This window comes from Cyphomyrmex costatus, unplaced genomic scaffold (assembly GCF_001594065.2).
Source record: "Cyphomyrmex costatus isolate MS0001 unplaced genomic scaffold, Ccosl1.0 scaffold127, whole genome shotgun sequence".
Lineage (NCBI taxonomy): Eukaryota > Metazoa > Arthropoda > Insecta > Hymenoptera > Formicidae > Cyphomyrmex > Cyphomyrmex costatus.
Window position 1 is genome coordinate 629,703 of NW_017275249.1, and position 15,295 is coordinate 644,997.

Here is a 15,295-nt window from a genome sequence, read left to right on the forward strand (position 1 = left end):
GAAAAGTAACGAAAAGTTATTTTTCAAGTAACGGTAACTGTAACGAGTTACTTTTAAAAAGCGATAACTGTAACTGTAACTAGTTACATTTTTTACTCGGTAACGAGTAACTGTAACTAGTTATTTTTAAAAAGTAACTTTCCATTCCCTGATTATATTAATAATATATGCAGAGATAGAAAATAATGATATATTTCTGTATTGTAACATATATACAATATATATTTTTTTTAATATAAAAAATTATTTCAATTATACATTTCAGGCCTGAATTGACTAAACCATCAAGTTCTTTATATGGTCATAATGTAGCATCTATACTTGAAATTGCAATAAGGGCAACTAGTACAAAGTTAAATGATTTACATGTGCAAAAACGTTTAGACTTCAGATTATTAGCACCTTCAGAAAATGAAATAGGATGGGACGTTTTTATTTTAGATTATAATGTTGATGGACCTATAGGAACGGTAAAATATATATTCTTACAACATATTAATTGTAATATTTAATCTGCATATTAAATACTTGAGGAATCATAATCAATAATTTGTTAGATTTTGGAACCATGCAGACAAACATATCAAATGGTCTTCTTTGCCTTGTGGAAGGCCAAGAGAATGGAGTCAATTTTATCTGCTATTTGGAAGCAACAGACAACATCAGCAAAAATGTTTAGAAAAATGCCGGAAGTATTACCTATCCAGAATCATATACATTTAATTACCAGTAGCATGGTCCATTTAGTTCATCAAATGCAATATTATTTTTTATTTGAGGTACTTTGACGTTACATTAAGCTATCGTGAATAATCTTAGATTATTAATTTAATAGTGGATAATTTAATGGTGGAAACGGTGTTGTATATTGCACATTAACAAACGGAAAATTTACATTAATTGAAGGTAATCGAATGTTCTTGGGATACATTTGCGAAGCAACTTCTTCAGGCGTCATCCCTTGATGATATAATTGCAGCTCATAGTCATTTTGTTGAGTCTGTAAGACATGGTACATTGTTAGATGAAAAATCGCAAGTAAGTATTAGATAATATTATATATTATTAGATAATACCATATTATATGATATTATATATGTGTGTGTTTGTTTGTATGCATCTGTGTGTGCGTACGTGTGTACACGAATGCATATTTTTATACTACTCTTGGTGTTACAGGAACTTATGGATCATTTACGTTCAGTTTACAGTCCAATACTAGATCTTCAGAATCTTGAGGAAACTTTTCTTGCTCGTGCTACTCAGGAATATGAGGCAAGATTAAATGATAATAATTTTGAATATGAAACAAAAAAATGGAATCGTACAAATAAAAAAGATCAAGAAATTGAAGAAAGAGAGAAAGCATTTGCAAAATATCTGAATACACTTTCAATACAATTGAGACTACTTTCGAGAACCTATCAGGTAATGATAAAGTGGAATAGTATATTCTGGTTTCGTATTTATCATCATTTACTACTACATTTTTATCTATATGATTCTTTTATTGTAATAGAGAGCAATAATTTATATATTATTATTCCTAATTATAAAATAAAAAGCAATTGCTTCTTTTAATATATATATATCTATCTGTCTTCATAAGAAAACAATATATGATTTTAAAGATGTATATTTTTTTTCAGGATCGTGTGAAAAAATTTTTATTAATGCTTGCTTCAGCTGAAGACGTGTCTTTGCAATTACTTAGTGTACGATTAGATTTTAATGAATACTACAAAAGTAAAGATAGCCGACTAGTTGTGCCATTGACATATCAACATCGCAGACAAAGTGATCAAACATTTTTTGGATGCAAGTGACAATTGGAGGTAGAAAATTTATTAGAAACCTTCAATGATTCAAACCATCTTTCAAATGAATGCTGTATCTCAACTGAACGGAATTCATTTAACGTTAATATCAAAGATATAAGTACATTTGATTTTTCTATTAATCATTCTTCTTCATTTTCTTCTTTATATCAACATCATGATACTACCAATTTTTTTTATAGACCACACTCATCCAAAATGATAACAGATGTCAATGACGTTTTGCACAAAAAAAGTTATAGAACGAATTTGAGAAATGCTGAGTTAAGTAAACATACATTTAGAATATTTTTGGAAAAACAGATATTGTCACACGTGGAGGTAGAGATACAGAAAAATATTCAAGAACCTCAAACCCCATTAACTTCTAATTTTAATTTTGATGAAAATGATTTTACTTTAAGCAAAATACGGTTAACGCTTTCTCCATTTCAAACAATTGTATCAGAAAAGAAATCATTTATAAAAAATAATTTAACCCTACCAAACTTACAAGCTAAAATGTGTTCTAGTAATAGAGGTATAAAAATTACTAATGCAATCGTGAATCGTGTCATTGATTCTGAAATTAACATATACGAGAATCCTATTCGAAACAAATCAAAAATTTCTACTTGTACTGCACTCGTGTCTAATCAAAATAGCTCAAGTCCTAAAATGAATATAGTAATTGATAAACAATCCAACTATGCATTGATGTATGCTAATAGTCCAGAATGGTTTCGAGATAACGAGACTGTATCAGTTCATGGTTCTTTATTAAGTGAAACTATTTCGGACATTAGCACGTACAATTCAGATTTAAGAAGAAATACTAATCATAAACGATGTCGTTGGAAACGTGTACTTTTTTGTTGTGTTAATTGAGTTTTTTATTTATATTAAGTGTACATAACAAAATATGTACGTATTTGAGAAAAAGAAATCTGTTTCTGAAATTTATAGGTATATGTTTTTAAATATTTTTATGTCTTTATAAAATTATATAATCCAGTATGCGACCACATACAACTCCCGTACTAGATTAACAATTTTTTAATACTCACTAATATTAACTGAATTAATAAATGTTGATTTATGAAATACTTTATCTTGTACTATAATTATATGCATTGTTTGCTGTATTTCTATAAAATAGTAATAATTTAGATTAACAATTAAGAATTTAAGATTTTGTGATTATTAGAAAATGTTTCAAAATATAATCCATAAGTTACCTGTAAAAGTCCGTATTTAATTGAAAGAAAGTTGAAATTTATATTTTTCACTCTAAAATGTTGATTGAATAATATAAATAAGTAGTAGTATTTTATTGTATATATATTTTATTATATCTATCATACTACCGTGGATAATATTTTTATTTTTCTGTTACATATTATATACACTTGTCATAAAGAGTATCATTAGATACAATTAAAATGATCATGCATACTCCTTTTTTTTGTATTACTTTTGGGACTTGAGAAAATATATGAAAAAATATAAGAAAGTTATTATGTGCCGTAACATAAAGCTGTTTTTTTTTTTTTTTTTTGTAAACGATATGAAGATTATGAACGCTATATTTTGTTCGCACGGCATAAATAAGTTACTTAATACAAGTCTCCGATCTAAATGCCTGTCTTTTTTTTTATTTTCCGCGTTTGCAATTTTTTTGGTTGTATGTTCGTCGGTTTTTGTGAAGAAGCTGGCACGTGACTGCAGGTATACTACTTTTGTACTACTTTTCCATTGTGGATATCTTACTTGCATGTAACATCTGATCATCCTAGTTACAATACTTTTATTATCTACAAAAATTTTAATACTTTTTACTTTTATTAAAGATGTGACATATTGATGTACATTTTATTTTTGTAGACTTATTAGTTATTCTCAATATAAAAGTACACATTCTTTCTAAGTTGTACATATAAGACAATACGTATGTATTATCTGTAATCATATTTCATCTTTTAATAAGTTTTGTACATATTTAATTCTTTGCCATATTAGAAAATTAAAGCACTTAAAAAATATAAACTATTTTTATCGATATGTGTTACTGTTGTATTTAATAATTGTAATAAATCCAATTTGTAATAAATCCCCAATGAACATTTTTTTCTTTCACTTACAATGTTGAGCAATAAAAAAATGTAAGTTGTTATTTTAGATTATTAAATAGACCAAAGAGTAATAAATTAGGTAAACAATTCAATATTGTGTTTTCTATTATTACATTTAATATTAAGTAGAATTGTATATACGATACGACTCCTTTTATCTCCTTATGTGGAGCATAGGACGTCTATAGGCCTCTTCCTCTTTTGTCCGAGGCCTACATTCGTTTCTCGAATCAGATTGTTTTTCGGATTTGTGGGTGATTGATCCACAGAATCCTACCTCAGTCAGATATAGAGACAAATATCTATAACTAATATGTATACTGATGTATAGGACCTACAGTTTAATGCCGAATCCGAACGGCGCTGATGATCATAGATCTTTTGATCACCAGGTGGAGCCATTTTTTGGCTCATTAAACGCGAAAAATCGCGTTTGGTCCATTGAACTCGGGTCTACATATCGCGAGTCAATCGCACCGAGCGGTGAGCCACTCGACGCCACCAGAATTGTATATAACACGGTATTAATAAAATTCGAATAAATATTAGATTTTATCGAAAAAAATAATTATTAGCTTTAGGGTTGACAACGTTACCTCATATTTTTTTTTAGGGTTGACAACGTTACCTCATAAAAATAATTTGTTACCGTTACCATTCTTTTTCTTAAAAAATAGGGAGTTTTTTTGCAATACCGTTTATCCCAGAAAAATATAACAAATCGTTACTTTTTTCTTGACACTAATATAATATTATGTGCAGATTTTTTTGATAAATGTAAAAAACATCAAAAATCTATTTTTTAGTAGAGGAATAGAACTAAAAAAATGTGTATATATATGTATATGTATATAGGTATATATAATTATTAATTATAAAGTATATGTACAATATATAATATTATATATATTCATATTTATTAGAGTAGAATCTCACGTGATCTCACTTTCGCTGGTAAGTCTACATGCTATATATGTTAGCCTATAAGTGTGAACTGTGAATACAGCGCGTTCAGCGGACTCAACAGTTAAGTGAGCGCTCGCTATTATTGGTGCATTCTTCTAGATTAAAAATTCTGATTAGATGATCTAAAAGAATACACCAATAATAGCGAGCGCTCACTCACTGTTGAGTCCGCTGAACGAGACCAATGTGAAAAAAGGCGTCGTGATTAATGCTCGTTTCCTCTAAAGTGGTTCAATTCAAAGTTCTTGTGAACTGCGTTCAACTGTGTTATCGTCGGATGATAAAATATTGTAATATTCCATAATACTCGTTTTTTGTACATATATAATATAATTAATATATATCAAGAAGACACTGCACACAACCATAAAATATAGACTTTTCGTGTTAGCTTCTGCTTAAACGACGTTCAAACTCGTTAACTGGCCAAAAATGACCATTCATGATGAACGCCGTTCAATCGATTTCAACTTCTAAAAAATTGGTTAAACGCAAAATGTCTTTGATCGGAGTTTAAAAGTTTTGAACCAATTTGAAGGAATAAGGGAGCCAATGACTGCGTTCAGCAGACTCAACAGTTTTGCAACCGTTTTATGATTCGTCATTCTGATTGGATTATACTTTTAGGCCCTTAGCAGAAAAATGTGACTTATAATCTTAAGACAGTGTTTTATGACTTAAGTCTCATTATTTTAGTAACGCACAAGGACTGTCTTATATTTCAACTGTCTTATATCGCAACTGGTTAAGTATTGAGATATAAAACAGTTCTTGTGCGTTACTAAAGTCATGAGACTTAAATCATAAAACACTGTCTTAAGATTATAAGTCATCTTTCTGCTAAGGCCCTTAGATCTAAAGAAATAGTTCTATCTCAACGAAGAATCATAATAAAATAGTTGTAAAACTGTTGAGTCTGCTGAACGCGATCGATGGTTACGTTCAGCAAAGAAAGCAGCTTTGCAACTATTGTAAAATTCTTTTATATAATTGGTCTTGCCTCTACTTCCTTATTAGATCTAAATGTATAAGCCAATCATATTCAAGAATTTTACAACAGTTACAAAACTACTTTTTTTGCTGAATGCAGCTATTTAGATCTATTCCTTTAACGTCGCATCTCTGTTTTCTATAGCTCTAGTTACGACTTAAATTTTTACTAGAAAGTGGCTAGAAATGGGAGCGGTTCACTTGCACACTGTAGCTATTGCCCACTGCCTATCACAGCAACTTTTGCGTAAGAAATTAAAAAAAATTTTTTTTTCTAACGTTGTGAGTGCGCAACTGGCTCGTTTGCAATTGATATATACTCGCTAGAAATATGATAAAGTAACGATAAAAGTAACTAGTGAAATTGTTACCATTATCTCAAAAATGTAACTGCGTTACCATGAACGTTATTCCGAAGAAAATGTAATGTCGTTACCTATTCGTTACTAAAAAAAGTAACTTGTAACAGTAACGACGTTACAAATAACGATTACTTGCTAATCCTGAATAAATACCATTTTTCTTTTTGTAAAATCTAATATATATATATAGAAAGATTTAATTAAAAGATTTAACTAAAATGTGTATTAACTTTTTACAGTTAGTAGTTTTTTATTTTCACAAATGCTCTAACTCAATTTATCAATTAGTTTATTGCAATATCTTTGATTTTCTTTTGATTTGCATTATGTTTCTAACATTTAAATAAAAATAAATACATGCAGATACAAATATCGTGTACAGATATGAGGGAAGACAGGTAAAAAAATTGAAAGGCAAAGTCTAGAAATATTATTATACTTTTTTTTTCATATTATATTATTGTGCATTATTATATATTATACATTTCTTTTTGACAGTGACAAACATATTGTTCGTGCGCGCGCGCGTGTGTGTGTATTTTTCTGTTAATTACATTTTTGTAGAAATTAATAAAATTTGAAAATAAATTGACGGTCTGTATCAAATTAAATGGATTTAATATTGTTCTTAAATTTTATAATAAAATGAGAATATAAAGTAAAATACTAAAGTGTCGTATGTTTTGGAACTCACAGGTTCTTCTTCAGCGATTCATACAGATATTTGTGTATTTTCTTATGATGTGTGATGATACAATACAGACACGCTAATATAATAATAATTATAGTTCGGATTGATTTTCCTGTTCTCAATGCGAGTGTATTGTAAAGGCATGTGAGATAGGATCATCATTACAAGTTCATCCGATCGAGTTGAACGTAGATGTTACAACACATTATAAGAAAATTTATCAATCTAACGACACAAACATCTGTATAAATCGCTGAAGAAGGATCTGTGAGTCTCGAAACGTATATGACACTTTAATTAGTTTTTCACTTTATGTTCTCATTTTATTGTAAAATTTAAGAACAATATTAAATCCATTTAGCTCAATATAAACTATCTGTTTTAATTTGCATTGCAAAAAAAAAACGAACGAAATTTATTAATAAAATTTGGTTTATTAGTTGCAAATAATATAATAATTTAATTTGAGAGTTGTAATGGCATCCAAGAAAAAGAAGGCCATGGATACATTGTAGGTAATTGTATGCAATTGTTATTGAAACCTTCGAACTTAATAATCTCTATACTTGAAATACTATTGTATATACCCGTATAATCAACTGCATTATTATTTGACACATGCAAATGCTGTGAACGCTCATGAAGTTGTAAATCATTGATGATAGGAGACTTCTGATTGTTATAGATACCGTAATAAGAATGATCACCTACAAACAAAGTACATTATAATATACTTATAATATTATACATAATTTGTTATATATTTATTATGATTAGAAAACATTCATTATTCGAGAAGAAAATTCATATAATAGATAAATTATCGTTTTTAAAGTTATTTTTTAAATTTAAAAAATGTAGATTTTTTAAAATATAATTTTGGAAAATTTTTCTCCTTAATTCTTACTTCTTTACTTATATTTATATTGTGTTTATTTATATTTATAAGATTAATTTAGTTAATTTATATAGAAATAATTTTTCAACATTTAACAATTACACTCTGTGATTTTTTTATTTCTTGCAATATAATATCGTTACATTGACAAATATTCTCAGTCTAATAACATTATTTAAAATATCTTGTATATTTTACACATAATTAAAGACTAATAAACATTTTTCTGTACTTCCACTTAAAACAATAAGAAATGCTATTAATATTTTAAACTTGGACTTATTAAAATCTATTCGAACAATTTATAAGACGTGGAAAGGGAATGTATCATATTGGTGTACATTTCGGGCAATGAATCTGTATCGTTTTGTCTGTTTATAACGTATCAATATTTTTTTACAGAATATTTTTTACATTCCCTTTCCACGTCTTAAATTGTTTCCTTTCTGTTTTCCTCTTTTTCCTCTCTTGACATTCTCTACCACCGATATTACCTTATTTGTCATTACAAAAATCAGTGCTATGCTCATTTTGGTTTGCTGCAAATTATCTTAATTAATTTTTAATTATAATATTTTTTTACTGTTGTGACTCAGAATTTTTATTTATGAACATGTTACTTCTTTTTCTTTTATTATCGACAAGGTAAAAAACTTTTATATTTATGTTTTAGAATATTACACTTTATGTTTTAGAATATTGTTAATTTCTTGTTTTTATATGTATTTTTCTATTAGGATTAATTATATGCTTACGACACCAACATTGACTGAATTTTGCATTGAATTGAAAATATTTTGCCTTAATGAAGAATGTATACATAATATATTTTAATTTATAATACTTCATATTTGATGTAACATTGAAAATGACCCGATCGGAGTCGAAACGTTTGTTTTTGATATGTTTATATGATTTTTAAATTAAATTATTCGTTAATTTACTTGACTCGTTGCCCTCTTTATATTTATACTGTTCTATACATATTGAGTCTTATAATTACTTTTATTTTGTTATTAAATTATTGTTATTACCATGTGATTTCATATGATGATGCAATGCGCCGAATTTGCAAAATCCCCTATTACAGATGGAACAACGTAAGGGCCAATTACCGGTATGAGAATATCCATGAGCCTTTAAATCACCGGGAGTTGGAAAGGATCGTCCACATTCATCACACTTGTGTGGTTTTTCCTGAATTTTAAATTATATATACATATACACATGCACGCACACGCACATATATATGTATATGTTTTATCTTGATTGCCCAGGGCAAATAAAGTCGGTACGTGATGTTTGTTTTCTTGCTGGATTGCTAGCTGGATTAAATTCTTGCCACCGTATTGACTGCGATATTGACAATGCCAGCATTGTAGCTAATACGGTGTAGCAAGAATCTAATTCAGCTAGCAACCCAGCGAGGAAACAAACATTGTATGTCACCAGCTTAAAATATGTCGAAACGTTTTAGAATATTTTAGATGAAAGATTAATGGTTTCGAAGAGGGCGTATTTTGATCACATTGTTCCTCTTTCGGATGGAGGCGTTAAAAAGATATAAAAATTACTTATACTGTTTGAAATGAAATTGTGTGTAATTTTTAAAATATAATATTGTGTGTGCGCGCGCGCGCGCGCATCTGTGTGTACGCGTAAATATATATGTATGTATATTTGTATGTATATATTCCTACAATTAATTCTGCATATGAAAATATTATATTAAGATAGAAATATCAAAAAGTTTATAGTTTACGAGATTTATTTTATTTTACATTTCATGACAATAATACGTGTCAGAATAAAGTAGGTATAAAATATCTCGTAAACTATTGATTTTTTATATCTAGACCTCAAGACTTTTATATGCAGAATAATTAGAGTAATCACATATAAAGAAAACACATTATATTCCATTTAAAATCACATTATATTCCATTTAAAAAATTGTAGTGACCTTCGTATCGTAGCTTCGTATCTTTTCAGCACTTTTATTTAGAAAAAAAAACGTGACCAAAATACGTTCCCTTCGAAATCATTCTTCTTTTACTAAAACATTTTCTCGTATGCATTTTTCAAGATACTTATGTGGGACAATTGAATTGCGACACTATACACACACTCGCGTGCGCGCGCGCGCGCGTGTGTGTGTGGGTGAATCACTAATATGCGTATATGTCAGTTATCATATGAATTTAATAATTAGAATGCCTTTACTTTGAGAAAAAATTATTTTATATATAGAATTAATTTATTTTATATCGAGCTGTTTATTTTTTAATCATATTAGCAATGCATGATAAACCCAGAAATTCAGAAAAAAATACCTTATAATGCGTCATGCGATGGTAATATAAATTCGATGATGCTGTAAAGCGCTTTCCACACATTGGACATTCATGGGGACGTTCACCAGTATGAATCCTAACGTGTGTGTTTAATGAACTACTTGTACTAAACATTTTACCACATATTGCACATCCATATGGTTTTTCACCTGAGGAAAATTTTTTTAATGTTAACTACATATGAAAAAGGCTTGTTTTTAAACCAATTTTTATATCTACTTATTTATTATAAGACTCTTAGTATTATTCATAACTTCAGAAACGTTGTTTTCTTTATCCAGATACTTAACTTTTCATGAGATATGAAAACTTCATATCTCATAAAAAGGTAGGTATCTGGATAAAAAAAGATTTTATAATAAATATCAATTTTTTAAAATGTTATGTAATCTAGAAAGAATATCGTGAAGAGAGAGAGAGAGAGAGAGAGAGAGAGAGAGAGAGAGAGAGAGAGAGAGAGAACGCGCTGAAACACAGAAATAAAGTTCTATCTTTTCTCTTTAAAATTTGTATTTTTGAAAACTTGTCTACGTTTTTTTACAGTTTACATGTATTTGTGTACAATATATAGTATATCTGAAAAGTTTTCGCACAATAGACATTCTAAAACATTATCAAATTCAGATATCAGCTTTTCTTCAGGCTTCTACATTGTCCTCTTTTCTCTCAAAATACATAGTAGAGAATCTATTATATGTCTTAGATTTTGCATTATAAAAAAAAAACTCCTTTTAAGCGCAATTTTATAATATCTTCAGAAATATGAAAAAGTCTGTCGGGACGAGAGTAGATAATGAATACGAGGAGGATTAAAGAAATCTCTAATTTACCTGTATGCGTTCGCAAGTGTCTTTTTAAAAGAGAAGGTCTGTCAAAACTTTTACCGCAAGTTTGACAGGGAAGACGTCGTTGAAATTTGAAAGTATTAGTAACATTAGTTTTCCATGCAGTCCCATGTCTGCTCAGGTCCAAGGGTGCATTCTGCGTTACGTTCCATACTATTGCATTAACATATATTTATTCAGTTATATGATATATATATATAATGTCTTTAATGCTGTCTCAATAATGTAACATATAAATCTACTCATTTATAAACAATTACATGATAAATTTAATAAAATAAGTAAATAGTGTGTTTAAGCCATGTGACTTGTTCATATCAATTAATTGCTTAATTTAATCATTTATCTTCCATTTTTTATTTTTTAAATAAAAAATAGAAAAATATACTTTCGAAAGAAAAATGACAACGGAATCGACATCGAATTGATATCAGTTCGACGTCAAAATCATCAAATCAATTCCATTGTCATTTCTCACTGGGGTTAAGCCATGCTAGACACACATGTACTCAATATGACTTTATTGCTTTTTCTTAAACTCTTCACTGTTATACTTATGTAAATATTTGAAAATTATATTTCCCAAATTTTTAATTAATGTTTACTCAATATTTCTCAATATTCCTTTTTTGAATCTGATCATTAGTTTTCAATTTTAGCGCAACAAAAAATTAAGAAAATCGCAAAGCTTAGATATGTTATAGATAAACTAGATTAGATATGAGTACCTTTTATTATAACTATATGATTACAACATGTTTAATATAATGTAATTTTTTTTTTCATGAAAATGAAAGAACAATTAATCTATACGATAATGCTTTTAAATATGATATAGCTTGTGAAAAATGTAAATATCACGATTTCATTAAAAATCCCAACACTATTTTAATAGTTAATAAGACAAGAAATATTGTCACACACAAAAATACGTAGTTTCCAAAAAATACAAAGATATTATTTTAAAGTATATGTATTAATTTATTATCTATTTAAAACATATTTTTGCATACTGTCATAATTTAAACTGTATTAACGAATTTGTATCTCAATTTACGTTGTACACTTACCGAACATTACGGTAATTTGCTGTTATCGATGACTTGTCAATTTTCAAGAATACACCATTCAATTTCAATAAGCAACTGAATTTAGGATAAATAAATAAGTTTGACGTAATATATCAAATTACACAATTCTTCACACGAGTAGTATTTATGTACTATTTCGGACCAGATTAAACGCGTGATTAAAAGTAAGAAACGATGCAACCGCAAAAGACTCTTCGGCGCATGTCGAAGGCGGCGCGCGGAGTTTTCATAAAGGGCGGAGTTTGATCACCGTAAAATGCTTTACAATTGCTTGTGTAATAGGTATGTCTCAGAACTCCTTGTTTATTATTAAACATTATTCTTGTTATAAATTGCCAATAAGATAATAGAAAAATGTTACATTAAATTAAAGAGAATATAATCCGTATGCTACTCTGGCCATCACATACAAAATTCCGTTTAAAAGATGAAAATTCTTTTTATCTCAAAAGTTTGACATCAACATCGACCGTATAAACCTAGCACAAAATCTTAAGATTATACAGCATTATGTAAAAGTATCAGGCATCCTTATTATTATAGTGTATATTCGACATGCGTTCTTAGAATTTATTCTTTTATCAATGATTCGTTAGATGTTTACTCTAAAATGTAAACACAGATATGGTTTCAATAATGTAATAAATGACTAGTGGACATCAATTAAGAATATTTGTATTTTTCTAATGAAGTATTATTCTGTTGTCGGTGAAATATATGCGTCAGTTTCATATTTTACTGTTCATATTTTTGAAAGTTGAGTTCTTTTCTAAATAACGCCGATTCAACTTTTACACAGATAAGGCAATCTCAAGTTGAAATAGCCCAAAGAGTTAAATGTTCGCGAGGACTAAAGCTAAGGGTAGACCTCTTAAATACTGATAAAAGCAATAAATATTGACTAATTAAAAGTATGTATAGTTTTATTTTTATCTGCCTTTACCACAATTTAAAATAACTTGATAGTTATAAGGTGCCTAATACTTTTGCACAAGGTTGTATAAGTAAATCAAAATTGCATGCCAGAATTGTTTAAATATATGATTAAACATTCTGTAATTAATTTTGTTAATATGTGATCCAGCATAACTTCTAATTTCTGAGATAATATCGTCGCATTATACTATTGCTGCCGTCTTGTACTAATCATTACCTACAATAAGGGGACACAATATAAGTTTCGCAAATAGCGCAGTAAGATAAGGACACATAAATTTTTAAACTCGTTTAATATTATTTTCTCTTATAAAAAATTATACATTTAGCACATGATAACAATTATAGTATATTCTGATATTAGAGGTCAGATTATATTTAGAATAACTTTTTATGTAACTTCAGAACTTTTTAAAGTTATATAGATATCTATGATATAAGACATATCTATGTGATATAAAATTTGATTTTAACAATTATAATAAATAAAAAATTTGATTTTACATAAAGTCTCTCTCTGTAAACTATAAAATTCTCAAAGAAAAAACGACTATTCTATAATTTTATCCACCGTATTATATTTTGTTAATAGCGTAAATGATATATGCATAAATAGCGATTTAAATCTAAAATGCCATAAATCTTAGTCAACTGACTTGCAAAAAGAGATAGTTCCATAATCGATCTTCTGTTTCTAATTCGCGTCCAATGAAAATATTTTTCGTTAAATTTATATTTATAACATTGTCTGCGTGATTCTTAAAATCCATTTGTTTATAGATTTGTACCACACCGTACCGTATAAAAATATGTTACATATATATCATTAGAGTATGAGACAGACTATTATATGTATAAAGCTTATGAATCAGATACAGCTGATAGTGCTTTGTCATCGTACTCATTATTATCTATGGTATTCGCCTACGGAAGCATCGGCATGAAAGAGGAGGTGAGATAATTCGTGTGGCATCGGGCCATCGGACGTCCTGCCGTGCGAAACCCTCATTTGTCAACGGAGAGGATATTAAAGCTATTGAATGTCCCGCAGGATCTTTACAAATCGGTTCTTCATCGACCATAGACGACAATGTGTATATTTTTGCTGTGTAGCGGTGTAGTATTATCGAAACTGATCGATTTTTCCGTAAACTGTCGCTAAATGTTCTTGAATCTTTTTTCAGCTTAAGTATTCGGATAATGTATTCTCAAAACAATAAAACTTTTAACAAACCTCTCTCTCTCTATTAATATAAATTCCAAGTTTTTTTTTCAAATTAATAATGCTACAATTTTAATGTTATAAGATTTTTCTTCAAGGAAACAAAATATCTTGTCATGAGATATACAATACATTCTGTCCATATTTCATCGTAGAATATTTTTTCGCGAAATATCATCGATTTATGAATGGAGTATGATACTCTATTTATAAAAAGAAATGTCTATTTTTAATAAATAAAACGCTTACTTTTTAAAACGTATTATTTACATTTAAAAAAATTTATTTGTGTATCACGATTATCAACATATCACAAATATATTTTAGGTAATAAAGAACAGAACCCACATTTTTATTTTTCTCGTATAACAAACAATTCTCATTATAAGATCATATTTACATTGAACAATATAGTTTTACAATTTAAATAAAAATTTTCTTATTTTTTCTTAATTATTTTTTAAAACATGGATTATTGAACTAATTTTTTTGATCCAGGTATAAATTGTTGTGAAACTTTTCGTATCACTTTCAAATACATATAATATAGAAAAATTAGTAATTTTTTCATAATTTGTTCATTCTGTTAAAAAATACGTGTAATACATCCTTAAGTACAAATATTGTTTACTTACGATAAAATTAAAATTAATACCTGTATTCATAGTATATGTAGTCCCTACTCACAATCAGACTTTATATTTAAGGCTTCCTTAAAATCTTCACACTCTACGAATTATTTTATTAACTACTGAGCTTCCTTAAATATAAGGCCCGACTATTAATACGCGCATAAGAATCATTCTTTATTGTAGTTGAATAATTGACATGTCTAAAAGTTAATAAAATTTTATATATTTATATATGTTATATTATAATTTATAAAATCACATTAGCATTAGTTCCTTCTGTTAAAGGAACAACAAAGGAAAGGATATGAGATAGATAGCGGAAAAAAATAGCGGATAGATTTGTTTTCCCACTCTTTTTC

The 15,295-nt window shown here is 28.2% G+C and overlaps 2 protein-coding genes across 2 annotated transcripts in view; one reads left to right on the top strand and one right to left on the bottom strand.

Moving 5' to 3' along the window:
- Positions 1 to 2,078, top strand: part of Grip91 (gamma-tubulin complex component 3) — a 6,254-nt gene extending 4,176 nt beyond the window's left edge. Inside the window, exons 7-12 of the mRNA XM_018550732.1 lie at positions 266 to 470; positions 558 to 779; positions 907 to 1,038; positions 1,180 to 1,428; positions 1,650 to 1,938; positions 2,021 to 2,078. Of these exons, the coding sequence (XP_018406234.1) occupies positions 266 to 470; positions 558 to 779; positions 907 to 1,038; positions 1,180 to 1,428; positions 1,650 to 1,826 (985 nt within the window). The 3' untranslated portion in view covers positions 1,827 to 1,938; positions 2,021 to 2,078. The remainder of the gene's footprint in view (positions 1 to 265; positions 471 to 557; positions 780 to 906; positions 1,039 to 1,179; positions 1,429 to 1,649; positions 1,939 to 2,020) is intronic.
- Positions 2,079 to 7,417: 5,339 nt separating this feature from the next.
- Positions 7,418 to 12,132, bottom strand: LOC108782431 (zinc finger protein 239-like). The gene is made up of 5 exons (XM_018550710.1): positions 12,126 to 12,132; positions 11,041 to 11,208; positions 10,190 to 10,359; positions 8,891 to 9,053; positions 7,418 to 7,665 (listed from the first exon to the last, which is right to left on the bottom strand). The coding sequence occupies exons 1-5, from the start codon at positions 12,130 to 12,132 to the stop codon at positions 7,418 to 7,420; spliced, it is 756 nt and encodes a 251-aa protein (XP_018406212.1).
- Between the last annotated feature and the right edge of the window lie 3,163 nt (positions 12,133 to 15,295).